Source organism: Malaya genurostris, chromosome 2, assembly GCF_030247185.1.
Source record: "Malaya genurostris strain Urasoe2022 chromosome 2, Malgen_1.1, whole genome shotgun sequence".
Lineage (NCBI taxonomy): Eukaryota > Metazoa > Arthropoda > Insecta > Diptera > Culicidae > Malaya > Malaya genurostris.
Window position 1 is genome coordinate 217,869,255 of NC_080571.1, and position 13,353 is coordinate 217,882,607.

General features: G+C 35.4%; 1 protein-coding gene across 9 annotated transcripts in view; it reads left to right on the forward strand.

Annotated features, from left to right (window-relative positions):
- Nucleotides 1-13,353, forward strand: part of LOC131427574 (cGMP-dependent 3',5'-cyclic phosphodiesterase-like) — a 197,472-nt gene that overhangs the window by 114,311 nt on the left and 69,808 nt on the right. For all 9 annotated transcript variants that reach the window (XR_009229287.1, XM_058590892.1, XM_058590894.1 and 6 more), the window contains exon 5: nt 8,256-8,539. Coding sequence is in view for 8 of the 9 variants with exons in the window: in XM_058590892.1 (XP_058446875.1) it covers nt 8,256-8,539 (284 nt within the window). In the remaining variant the exon portion in view is untranslated. The remainder of the gene's footprint in view (nt 1-8,255; nt 8,540-13,353) is intronic.

Consider the following 13,353-nt stretch of genomic DNA (forward strand, 5'->3'; position numbering starts at 1 on the left):
AAACATGAGCTCGTGGAAATATTTCGAATTTAGTGAGCATTGTAATTCCATATAAAAAACTACTAGTTGGAATATTGTTCAGTTCTTTTATAAATTGACACATAGTTGGAGTAATCATGCCAAAGGTTTTGATCTGTAACAAAGAATGAAGAATGTAGCGATAGATGAGAAAATCAATCATAAGAGCATTTTAATTATAAATTGGATGACTAAATTGACAATAACCACATAATCGTCATATTAGTCAAATAAAAATACTCATGGTTTATAAGTAACGCTCGTATATTTTTTTGACAAAAAACAATGCATTTTGCGTAAAAATTAAAAAGTACAGTACATCGGTTTTGAAAAAATAGTATATTTTGCAGTACCCATTTTACCTAGCAATAGTTAATAAAAAACAGAAGAAAATTATTATTAGATGACTTATTTTCATAATCTCAATAGTTTTTTCTTTTTATTTCCCTTTTTAAGGTATTTTCAAGTTCAATATAAACTAAAAAATGCGCACGAATTAATCATCGACCTTTTCTTCGCACGAAAATTCAGTTATTTTTCTTAAGAAACGGATATATTTGATGATGATTGTTATTTATTGTATTCTTCGGTGGAAAAAAAATTTGTTTTTACCGAAATTGTTGTGACGCGTTCTGAACAAAAATGAATAATGAAAAACCATGATGAAAAGAAGAGAAGGAGATAAATCCATTTACTGTTTACTTGTAGGGACCGGGGCGAAAATGGCTACTTTTGATTTAATCTTAAAATGACTTGTTATTTAGGGGTTCTTGCTTAGCGGTTTATGTTGAACCGTTAGGTGGTATTAGGGGTTCAACATAAACTCCTGACGCACTGATGAACCGAAGGCAACCAATGTCGTTCCAAAACGCCTAAATAACTACGACATGTTGACGGCCAGAATGTCGTCACTTAGTATCGTTTTCTATCGGCACGTTAGTAAAGACATGATATTTCGATACAATAAGTGTTTTGTAAATATTCCCTTTACGTCTACTTAGCGGTGTATGTTGAACCGTTAAGTGGCGTTAGCGATTGCCTTTGAGTTGTGAATAAAAAACGTTTCACTCATAATATAATTCACTGTCAGGCTCAGTGAAACAATTCACGCATGTGGAATTGCTGGACATTTCTGGCCCGGTCTTCCCTATTTATATTCACTACATGTTGTCACAGTTCTTTTTTGACGTTTTGTATTGCGCCGAATCGAAATTAGATACGTTAAAGATTTAAAATTTTGTGTTAATCTTAAAAAAACACAGTACATTTTAATAAGAAAATACAGTACAAATCTAAATACAGTACATTTAAGGGTAAAAAACAGGACGCAGTATTTGGGTAAAAAATACAGTACAATACTGTGAAATACAGTACGGATGCGAGCGTTATTTAAAAGCATACATTGTTAGTGCCTCTTTTACTAGCGACCAAAACATGTCGTAAGCGCACTGCACTCAACCACTAAAAATATTCCGTATTTCTGTGTCGGTTTTGCGCGATATGGTTTGTGCGATGGTTCGTTCAATTCGTGCGGTTGGAACTTTGCGCGCATTACTTTGGCACTGAATTTCACCTTAATAGTCATTGATATCAAACATTTAAGAAAAACTTTCAATTTTGAGTTAGTTGTCGTTATCTCATACTACTGAAAATTTTATCATAAATTGCTGACCATGTTTTCGATGATATGGAGAAAAACATATGTTGCTGCGTTAAATACAACAAAAGATGTTCGCGATCAATTTCTACCCATTATTGTACAGGGTAAATTTTGAGAAGGCGCCCCATAGTATAGTAACATAAGTCGTATTCTCGACAAAAGTACTTTGATGTATTTCATTCGTTTCGTTTCATTTTACGTAACCCCATTATCATTCAGATAGTAGCTGCGAGTAAATATTCATGAAATTTCGGTATTTTCGCTTCCTTGTAGAACTTAAAGTTCATAGACTAATTTTTAACGAAAACTTGGAAGAACTATCCATTATTTTTTCAGACAGACCAAGGCCTAGAGGACTTGTGGCAAGGAAAAGATCCTCTCATTTGTTGCTCCCATGACAACAATTGCAGGAGTTTTACTTTGGAACAGTTCCAGAAATGGATAGCTTCATTCACTCCAATTTTAGGGGACTTTGCACACGTTTTTAGTATGGCAAACCATTTGTTTTGCTCGGATGAAAAGACCAAATTCCAATAAATTCCAAATTGATTTTTCAAGAGAGCGGATATATTTTTGCATACTATTCAAATCGTAGTTACTCAGAAACTGTAAATTGTGACAAACAGGTATTCAAAAATAAACTGCAGAGAACCGATTTATTATTCAAAAACAATGCAATGTAATTTTCTTTTCGATCCATTTTCGACTTGTTATCACGAATACATCACATTATTAATTGAAAAACTGCAAGTTCTGTCTATTCATCAAAACTATCTATTTAATTTTTTGTCTCCTGCATAATCGAAGTGCCGCAGCCACATAACCGAAGCCAAGATGGCTCGGCTGCACAAAGCCGCCGGGGCGACGCCGGCTGAGTTGACCGTCGACCCGCCGTCGGAAGCGGCGGCCTCTCGCATATAAACCTGTAATCGCCTCGTTTGCCCGGTCTACCCAGAGTTAGGTTTCTTTGCTTCAATTAGACACATCGAACAAAACGATGTGGCAAAGCCGCATAAGATATTTTTTCATTTGCTTTTAGTAATCGGAAAAAACGTTTGCCAGTTTGCCGGGCAGATACACTAAAGCAAATTCTTTGATACTTAGCAACTAATAAAGTCAACAAATTTGCTTGAGTTATTTCAGAAGTACGATTGTAAGTCAACGAAACGGGAGTAACACAATTAGGTGAAATGACTCTTTCGGCGAAATGACCCTTTCGACGAAATGTCATTCGGCGAAATGAGCCTGACCTGATTTACAGGTATATGCAAAACATAAAGTCCTGGATGAAACATAAGATTTAATACTTTTTCTACAAAATTGTCTCATAAGTTTTCGATAACTGATTTGTTGCAAATAAATGTTAATTTGTTACAAATAAACGTAAAATTAACTTCATTAATTTAATTTGACGTATTCTGTTGGAACAAACCCTCTTGTGTTATAGTTCAGTAATACGAGGGTTTTGTTCTATAAGTTTAGAGATATATCAAACCGTATTTTAGTTCCTCCAATCTGACATCAGCATCGTATGGTAGAGTGCTTTAAATAGGATGTATGCTTTAAACACTTTTTCACTCGAGTCTACTTGTGCTATTTATAGTGAATTTCAAAAAAATTGGCAGGAAAATGGAAACATCTCTGGAGAACTTTCGTGCGATTTCGGAGTAGGGAAGGTGCCTTAAAAATAGGTTCGATGCGAAAATGTCTCGATCTTCATGGAGAACACTTTGAAAACCAATAAAGTCATTTTTTATTACAATCCTTTGTTTTTAAATTGTTTATTTTATCGATTATGCCTCGTACAAACAATAAAATAATTTTTGTTCATTTCGAGTTCACATTCTTCGGCGACTAATCATTCACTCGTTTGCGTTGGAGCCCTATCTGATAGCTCCAACCTCGGTTAAATATTTTAAAAGTATTACATAAAGTTTTTCATCTGCTTAGCGGTTTGAATTGAACTGCTAGGTGCCAATGGCAGTTCAATTGGGCCTGCTAAAGCACCGATGAGCAGAAGGCGGTGGGACGCGAAGAAATTTAAAAAACCAAACTGTTTTTCGATTACGGTATCATATGGTTCAGAGGGCTAAAATGTGGCACAAAAAGATACTAACCAAAACGGTACGCTCATTGAATCATACGATCATAGCTTTTAAAAATGGTTCCACATTGAAATTTTACTGTTCTCTGTGCACCATCTAATAACAAAGCTATCATTTGCTCCGAAGATTAAGCTCAGTGAACTGGAAAATGCTGGACGAGATAATAACCACAACCCAGGAATTTCCAATCGTACTCTTTCCCTCGGTGTTATCCGTTGGTCACAGACTAATGGATGGTGGTTCGATTTTTCCTACACCGGTCGGCAGATCTCAGGTACAATGAGTTCGGCACACGTCCAACGTGCTCCAACGAAATAGCAACTGGGCGAGGTGATGTTATTTTCGGTCGTCCAAAACATTATAAGACATGTATCATCGTCTCACGGTTGGCTAGAGTTCAATATGCTGTCAATATTTTTACACTTCAATGCGTCATTTCAGCGGATTCTTCGCCGAGAGGGACAAGTGACGCCGAGGGCAACGAAGCGTTTGATTGACTTCTGTTTCATCGAAAAATGATGTATTTTTGTATAAAAATGTAATCAGCGTTTTGATGTTTAGCTACCGAATTGATATTTAACTGCCGATTATTTTTTCAATTCGGTAAAATTATGAAAAATGTGTCACGAGTTTTAGTGTTTCATATATTACGTTTAATAATATACCCATATCTCGCGACACGTATAAAAAATAGAGCTTAAACAGTTTATCTGTTTTCGGTATAGTTAGCACTCGATCAATCGAAATCAAATCGTGATGCTCCATCAGGAACGTTACAAATAGGAATAGTCTCATTGTGATTCTACCCGAATGAAGTGCAACACTGAATCGATAATACCGTTGCTATCGAATTCAAGCAGCTTAAGCCCACAAAAGTTAGCTCACATCACGCTGTCATAACGAGGAAGCCTTGCTGTCGAGGATAATATAAGCTACTATCCTCGCTGATATGGAATGGTGGAAATCAGGAAGGAAACAATACGGCGCAGATTTGGTAATTCCGCACTGTGCAGTTGCCATGGAATAGTTCTCATCATTTACCGAATTATGAAAGCCGTGAGCTACTTCAACTGCTCTGCAACGACGAAGAGCTCCATGCAACTCTGATTACCGAATTGTCCAGCAAATCTAATTGTTCGCTTTCAAGCTTTTTAAATTCAACAACTGAGTTCCGGTCAAAAATTCGTTAAAAGAAAAGAAAATTGCAGAGAGATTTCGCCTAATTTCTTGTTTTGGAAATCTCATCAAGCTCAAAAATAAACTTTTTGACACTTGAAAAAGGAAAAGAGAATAATTTTCTCTTCATCATTTTTGCGGAAGAAATTCAGAAAAACATTTCTTTCAGAGATAAAATACAACAAAAGTATTGCAATATTATTGGAAAAAGAAAGAGTGATGCCGCTGGCAAGAAAAAAATGAGCTACTTCACTACCGTCGATTTTTTAAGGATATTAGAAACTCGTTTGGAATACCGGATGGCAATATGAGGAGCAATTTCGAATGTCTCAATGTTTGCCTGAAAAATTTATTTTTGTTACCGGAATTGGGCTGCGCAACTCTGTGATTTTTGTGTAGGGAAAATTGGGAACCTACTTGTATCGTGTAACGGGGAAAAGAAACTTATATACTAAATTACTAACTAATACAGAGAGCGAATCGATTCATTTGATTTTTGTCGGAATTTGCTTATAATGTTCTGTGATATTACATCTAATGGTTCTATATTTGTGAGTCTGTGTAACTCATCTGTACTGAACCAGGGAGCACGCTTCAAAATCATTTTCAGAATTTTATTCTGAATCCTTTGAAGCGTTTTCTTCCTGGTGGAACAACAACTCGACCAAATTGGTACTGCATAAAGCATGGCTGGTCTGAAAATTTGTTTATAAATTAATAATTTGTTTTTTAGACAGAGCTTAGAATTTCTGTTTATAAGAGGATATAAACATTTAATATATTTATTACACTTTGCCTGGATTCCTTCAATGTAATCCTTGAAAGTGAGTTTTTTGTCATACGTTAAACCTAAGTATTTTGCTTGATCAGACCATGTCAATTCCAAGTTATTCAATTTGATAATGTGATTATTGTTTGGTTTAAGAAAAGAAGCTCTTGGCTTATGAGGAAAGATAATTATTTGCGTTTTTGCTGCATTTGGTTTAATTTTCCACTTTGACAGATAATCACTGAAAATATTTAAACTTATTTGTAGGCGGCTGCAGATCACTCACATCATTTTATACAGGTTCACATCTTTCGTTTTATTACCTTTACCTTCACCTTTACCTTAACTTTTACCTTTACCTTTACCTTTATCTTTACCTTTTACCTTAACTTTTACCTTTACCTTTATCTTTACCTTTTACCTTTTACCTTTTAACTTTTAACTTTTACCTTGTACCTTTTACCTTTTACCTTTTACCTTTTACCTTTTACCTTTTACCTTTTACCTTTTACCTTTTACCTTTTACCTTTTACCTTTTACCTTTTACCTTTTACCTTTTACCTTTTACCTTTTACCTTTTACCTTTTACCTTTTACCTTTTACCTTTTACCTTTTACCTTTTACCTTTTACCTTTTACCTTTTACCTTTTACCTTTTACCTTTTACCTTTTACCTTCTACCTTTTACCTTTTACCTTTTACCTTTTACCTTTTACCTTTTACCTTTTACCTTTTACCTTTTACCTTTTACCTTTTACCTTTTACCTTTTACCTTTTACCTTTTACCTTTTACCTTTTACCTTTTACCTTTTACCTTTTACCTTTTACCTTTTACCTTTTACCTTTTACCTTTTACCTTTTACCTTTTACCTTTTACCTTTTACCTTTTACCTTTTACCTTTTACCTTTTACCTTTTACCTTTTACCTTTTACCATTTACCTTCTACCTTTTATCTTTTACCTTTTACCTTTTACCTTTTACCTTTTACCTGTTATCTTTTACCTTTTACCTTTTACCTTAACCTTTACGTTTGTGGATGGCTGGACCGATTTCCATCAACTAAGACTCAAATGAAAGGTTTTATGTTCTCATAGGCTACTATTGAAATTTATCTTGATCCAGCTTCCGGTTCCGGAATTGAAGGATGAAGTGTATTTGAAATTTCAAAGCCGTTACATAAACCGTAAAAAATCTCTGAGTAAACTGGGTTCAAACTATTCCAATTTATAGGCCATGTTAGTTGTAGGCCATGATAGTTGCTGGCCAAAACGTCATTTAGAACGACGATACAAAAGTGGTAAAAAATCTATATGAAATACAAAACTGTTGCTGGTCATGTTAGTTGGTCATACAAACCAACTTCGGCTGCGCAGGTTCCATGATTTCGGTTCCGGACGTAGTGTAGTTCCGGAGAAAGTGGCGAAAAAATCAGAACGTTGAATTTTTCAAATGGAACTCAAAACTGTTCCATTTTGCACGTCATGTTAGTTACTGACCAAACGAACTTATTTTACTATTTTTCACCTGGAGCTGTTAGTGGAATGTATTCAACAGTTGCACTTTTTCTGTACCATTTAATTCCACTATTTCATTGTCACGTTATTACACTTTCACAAAGTCACTATACTTTAATGAAGCATAACAAACGTTACAATACAGATACGCGTATTTCGGAATGTTACTTACATCCTTCTTCACAACACAACAAACTTATAAAACCGATACACTGAAGAAGGATGTAAGTAACATTCCGAAATACGCGTATCTGTATTGTAACGTTTGTTATGCTTCATTAAAGTATAGTGACTTTGTGAAAGTGTAATAACGTGACAGTGAAATAGTGGAATTAAATGGTACAGAAAAAGTGCAACTGTTGAACTTATTTTGCCGATATTTTTCCTCGGATTCCTGTTCCGAGAATACTGTAAATAGTAGCCAATGTCACCAAAGTGGAACTTGCTTCGATATATTGGAGATGGCTGGACCGATATTCACATACTTGTATTCAAATGAAAGGTCTTCTGCTCGTCTTTGAAATTCCTAAATTTCATCCGGATCCGTTTGAAATATTAGACCGTTATTAAGAGCTGATTTACAATTTAAATTAAAACAAAATTATAATTTTCTTCAAATTTCGTCTTCGACACGTCATTATATAACAGTTACTATTGAACTGTTATGCCATTTAGTAGTTCAACATAAACCGCTGAGCAGACGTGAAGTTTCTATTATTTGCAGAACATTTTTTGATTTGGCGCAGGAATTACATGGCAGTTGTCGTATGTTGCCCCAGCCTGGAAGGATTCTCAGTGTCAATAAGGGTGTAGCAATAGATACGGCTACGTTAAGATGCGGCTGCGAAGTCTGTTTGAACACAATGGCCAATATTTTTTTTTAAAGATTTTTGTAATTCTCTCCAAATGTAAATAACTGAAAAGGTTTTTTTTTCGACCGAGACTTTTTAGTTGGAGAAAATCATGTCAAGTTCTAAATTACTAAACTCAACTCATTTCTGCTTGTATTTCAGGTAGTAGGCAACAAACACAATACTCTAGTCTATGACATTAAGAGTCCTCGCGTCAGTAAACTTCAGACTCAGATATCATCGACATCGACTTGCTCGACGGCCTCGTTATCGACGCGGTCGTCACTAGATGGCAGTAATATACAGCATCACCAACAAAACCACAACGGCAGTAACAGCAGTAACCGTTCCAGCCTGCAACAGCAACAGATAGCCTTGTTCGTTTGCATCGCCGGCGACAGTACTTCCCGATCCAGATATCAGTTCTACATCGAGGACACCTTCAGGTACGTAATATATTTCATTCACAGCTAGACACATCGTCTCCATCAATAGTTTGCGTAGAATTATGATGTAAATCAATATTATACTTACATGTTAACGATATTCTTCCAAGACATTATTACGTTCAGTGTCGTAGAAAGACCCAACAACGGCGATATAGACTCTCCAAAGATCTTATCTCTTTTCGACTTTCGTGTTTCTCAACGATGTCTACGCTCGACTAGTTCACTTCATCCTAGTTTCCGTCGTACTACATTCGGATGCCATAAACCAATAACAGCATGTACTCCAACATTTACCAACAGTTGACCATCTGTACGAATTTGGTGAACCATCGCATAAGTTTACACAGAAATTATCAAGTGTTTTTCTCTTATAAATTGACCGTTTGTACCTTGTGTTATTCATCAAGACTATTATTTGTCAGATGAATTATTTTAGCAATCAAATAAATATACAAGTATGAAAAAATATACACTCAATTATGTAGGAATTGTTGGGTGAGGTCTTGTTAGTTGGTTGGCTGAACAAACCGATTTTGGCTATACCAGGGATCGGTAAACTTTCAACACGGAAAAGTCAAAAATATTAATTTACAAAATATCCATATTTGTAAGGATCAGTGTTGGAAAAATCATGATCAGAAAAAGTTCATTTCACTATCATTCGTGAAAAAATCAGCTCAAGTGATTTTCTAAAAAACACTCAGTGACTGAAAAAATCACTTCCGATATTTTCATTCATGAAACAAGCATCCACATAACTCTGAACCTCGAAGTTCAAGTGATTTTTTTGTGTTAGCGAAACTTGATGACGAATTTTCTCCCAAAAAAACATCGCTAAAGAGATAATCGAAAGGGAGTAGAGTCTCCGATGCTACTTCTGTGCAGAGATGCCACTACGCTTCATTTCGACACCGAAGTGATTCGTGCAAGATTTAATTATGATATTTTCATCATTAAAAAAATCTCTACTGAATGAATTCGCAACTGAATGCAACTGAGAAATAATTACTGCAATATTTTCGATGCACGTAGGATGGTTAATATGAACAAACATATTTTTGCCACATTCCAGATAGTGATTGTAGTGACGAAAGACTGTTTTAATTCCAGTTAACTGATTACACTGTACAATTTAGAAGAAAATAAAACCGAATAAAATTTTAGCATATTTAGCACGAATTTGATTCATTGAAATAATAGGAGCGCAGCGTTGTCAGCAATGGCGCGTATGAATTGGCATAGTAGTAGTCTGCGCTCCTGTTACTTCTGCGTACGTTATTCAAGCTAAATGGCATGGCTAATATTTTTAATCAGCTGCATAACATGCTTAGGGATTATTTTTATTAACCCCCCGTCTGATTGATGGGCCCAGCCAGACCTTTTTCGTTTTTTTACCATCAATTTTACATATTTATAATTTATCAATCGATTTGAGGTTTCAGGTAGCTTCCTAAAATTTTATTAGCTATTAATCTTTGCAATTTGCAATATAGACAGAGTCCTCGACAAGGACGAAAAGCGGCAGGTTTGAAACATTTCCTTCGGTCTGACTGATGGTATTTGGCTGGACGCCATACATTTTGTATAGAAAGACATAGGATATAACATATGTTTATTATTTTTTTAAATGTTTTGTTGTATTTCTCCATGCTAACTTCCATATACAAGTGTTCATTCATAAACATACAAGCGTATGTTTGTCATTATTTTGATTTTAAGCTCTTTCTATTCCATTATTAGTATTCTTTGTCCATTCACTGCTGAACATAGTGTGTAAACGAACACTTGACATGAGGAAATGGTACAGAAACACACATACGTCTGTGTATGTATTTTGTGAGTGTTCTGTTAGCATTGGCTGTTAGATTCATCATATCTGCGTCTCAGTTTACGAATGAAAGTAGAACGCATAGGACACAAGTGCCATTAAACATATTATTTATGCTTCTATTTATTTGATTGTTCACATTGATACTTTTTTATATAAATTAATGAGTGATGAAGTCCAACGTTACTTAATAACAGACATCAAACAAATCACCGGTGGCGCTTGTCGTGAACAGCAATCCCTAGTTACTAGCGGAAGTTTGCAAAAACACTTTTGCTATAAATATTATCATAAATACTTCTTAAACGCACTTGATATATTAGTAACTGGAGGTTCTTACTTCCAAAAATCACTAGAATAAAATTTTGAACACCATTTAATTCGAAAAAAAAAATGGAAATTTTATTGTAATATTTTATTGTAATTATTTCCTAATATTAAAGACTGTCCCAGAAAGTATGTACGCAACCAAAAACCGCTGTCATTTCGCAATGGTTCAGAATCTGTCAATTTTTATGGCTGCGTCCTTTTGTTTACACTCTTCTCTAACCACTTGTGCAGTTGTTTATTCGTTTTCATTAGTTTGTTTCGAAATGCGTGGACTTTCAGCAGGACAACGTCGAACAATTGTGTACAAATGGTGCACAGAACGCGGACTGTCACTGAGAAAGATAGTAAAAATGGAAGCAGTAAGTGAAAAAGCCGTGCGAAATGCAATCAGGAAGTTCGGTGAGGATAACACCTTTGAGGATAAACCGAAAACGGATCGAAAAAACGGTCCTGCTAACCCTCAGTTGGATAAACGTATACTGAAGGCGTTCAAGAAGGAAGGTTTCAGTTCGGGATGTGGCCAAAAAAGTGGGCACTTCGAAGTCGAATGTTCGTCGTGCTAAAGAACGTTTGAATCTTCGAACCTATAAGAAGCAGAAACAACCAAAATGTAGTCCGAAACAAGAAGCATCGATCAGGCCGAGGGTTCGAAAGCTGTACAATACGATTCTTGCTGGAAATTAGAACTGCATAATCATGGACGACGAAACCTACGTGAAACTCGATTACAAATCCTTGCCGGGACCACAATATTACACGGTGCGAGAAGGGCAAGTGCTAAACCAGTCCGAGACATCGATTGAAGTCGAAAAATTGGGTAAGGCAGCTATGGTCTGGCAAGCAATTTGTAGCTGCGGTAAGATTTCGAAGCCCTTCATCACCAATGCTTTAATGAACAGCGAAATATACATCAAGGAATGTTTACAAAAACGACTTCTACCCATGATTCGAAGCCACAAGGATCCTGTTGTCTTCTGGCAAGATCTTGCTACCTGAAATCGACGGTAGAATGGTATACTACCAAAAATGTCACTTTCGTCCCAAAAGACATGAATCCACCAAATTACCCACAATTGCCGAACATTGAAAACCGAATGAATAATGTTCATATAATCGAACATTTTGTCGTTCGTTCGTCTATTGAAACTTTTTTCGTTAAACCAATCAACATTCCATTGAATGATGTGCCTAATCGTACAAGCGTCGGTACCGAAACACGTATATGCAAGAGAGACTGCAAGATACGTTTACATGAAGCAGAGAAAAATCACCGAAAAACTCGTTTCTATTGCTTCAAGTTGTTCATCTCAAATTTACCAACAGCATTCAAAGGTACAATACATATGTTTTGTTCACATGAATACTCAATCGACAAACTCACAAAAATGTTCAGATCATATTTCGTGAAAAATTTCTTTTTGTAAATTCAATATACGTTTCTATAAAATAAAAATTAAAAACCACTCAAAAACCTTATTGGTTTTATTATTCCCATTTTTCCGTGTAATATCTTTACTTTTACAAGATTTCAGAAAATCATATACCATGACAAGTAAGAAATGTTAGAAACGAAATATACCTGGTTTGTATAGAAATGAACCTGAATACACTTCCAATTTACACCGAAATGCGTAAAAATACACGTAAATGAATAGAGGTCTGGCCAGACCCATCAGTCAGACCGAAGGTTACTGCTTTTATTAATGATGCAGTGCTGAATAAATTTCAAATACATCACTACTATTGATCATGTATTCTGCAAAGGGTTGAGATACAACAGCTATAAAAATTAATTTCTCAAAAATCTTCTGTTCGATAATCACATCAGATATATTCAATGTTCATTTTTCTTGGATATCATCAAGCAAACTGTTCGCTAGTGAACTTTTCACAACTGATATTTCGCCATACGAAATCAGTTTCAGTGAGAATCGCGTTGTCAAAAAATCAGTACTGAACTTTTCTGCAGTGAGTTTTCTGATTGATAATTTTCTTGTCTAAAAATCACTTGTGAAAAATTTCAGTCGCGATTTTCAAAATTTTGATATTTTCCCAACACTGGATCCACAAAGATTTTCTTGTTGTTGCAAACTTTTTACTTCATTTAAAGTAAAAAGTTTGCAACATTAAATTTAAAGACCAGTACCTATGCATTGAACCGCCAAACCGGGACGTTGTTGTTCTTCACACAAAATTTAATACAAATAATTTGATGTTTTTTTTTGGAATAGGCGAAAATCGAAGCTGAAACACATCCACGCACAATAGTTGGCAAAAACTGACTGGAGATTCAAAATAGCCGGAATTGTCAGTATAAATAATAGTCATGAACATAACGCCACCAAATGATCAAAAATCGAACATACTTAATCCGCGAAAATTCAAAATTCGCTTTGAATCTGTCCCTTGTCGTAGCCTTTCATCCGAAAACCCGTATGTGACTCGCGAATCTACGGTTCCCCCTGTGCTATATCGATCCCTGCTGTACGGTTGCGGAAATCCCGGGAACAGTGCTCGAATATTCCTAAGGCAAACTAAGTTTGATTTATCAAAGATTACTAAACCGACTTTCCCATAAAACATTTTATGTTCTCATAGGCTATTGTTAAACCTTATTCCGGTCCGACTTCCAGTTCCGAAATTACAAGGGTGA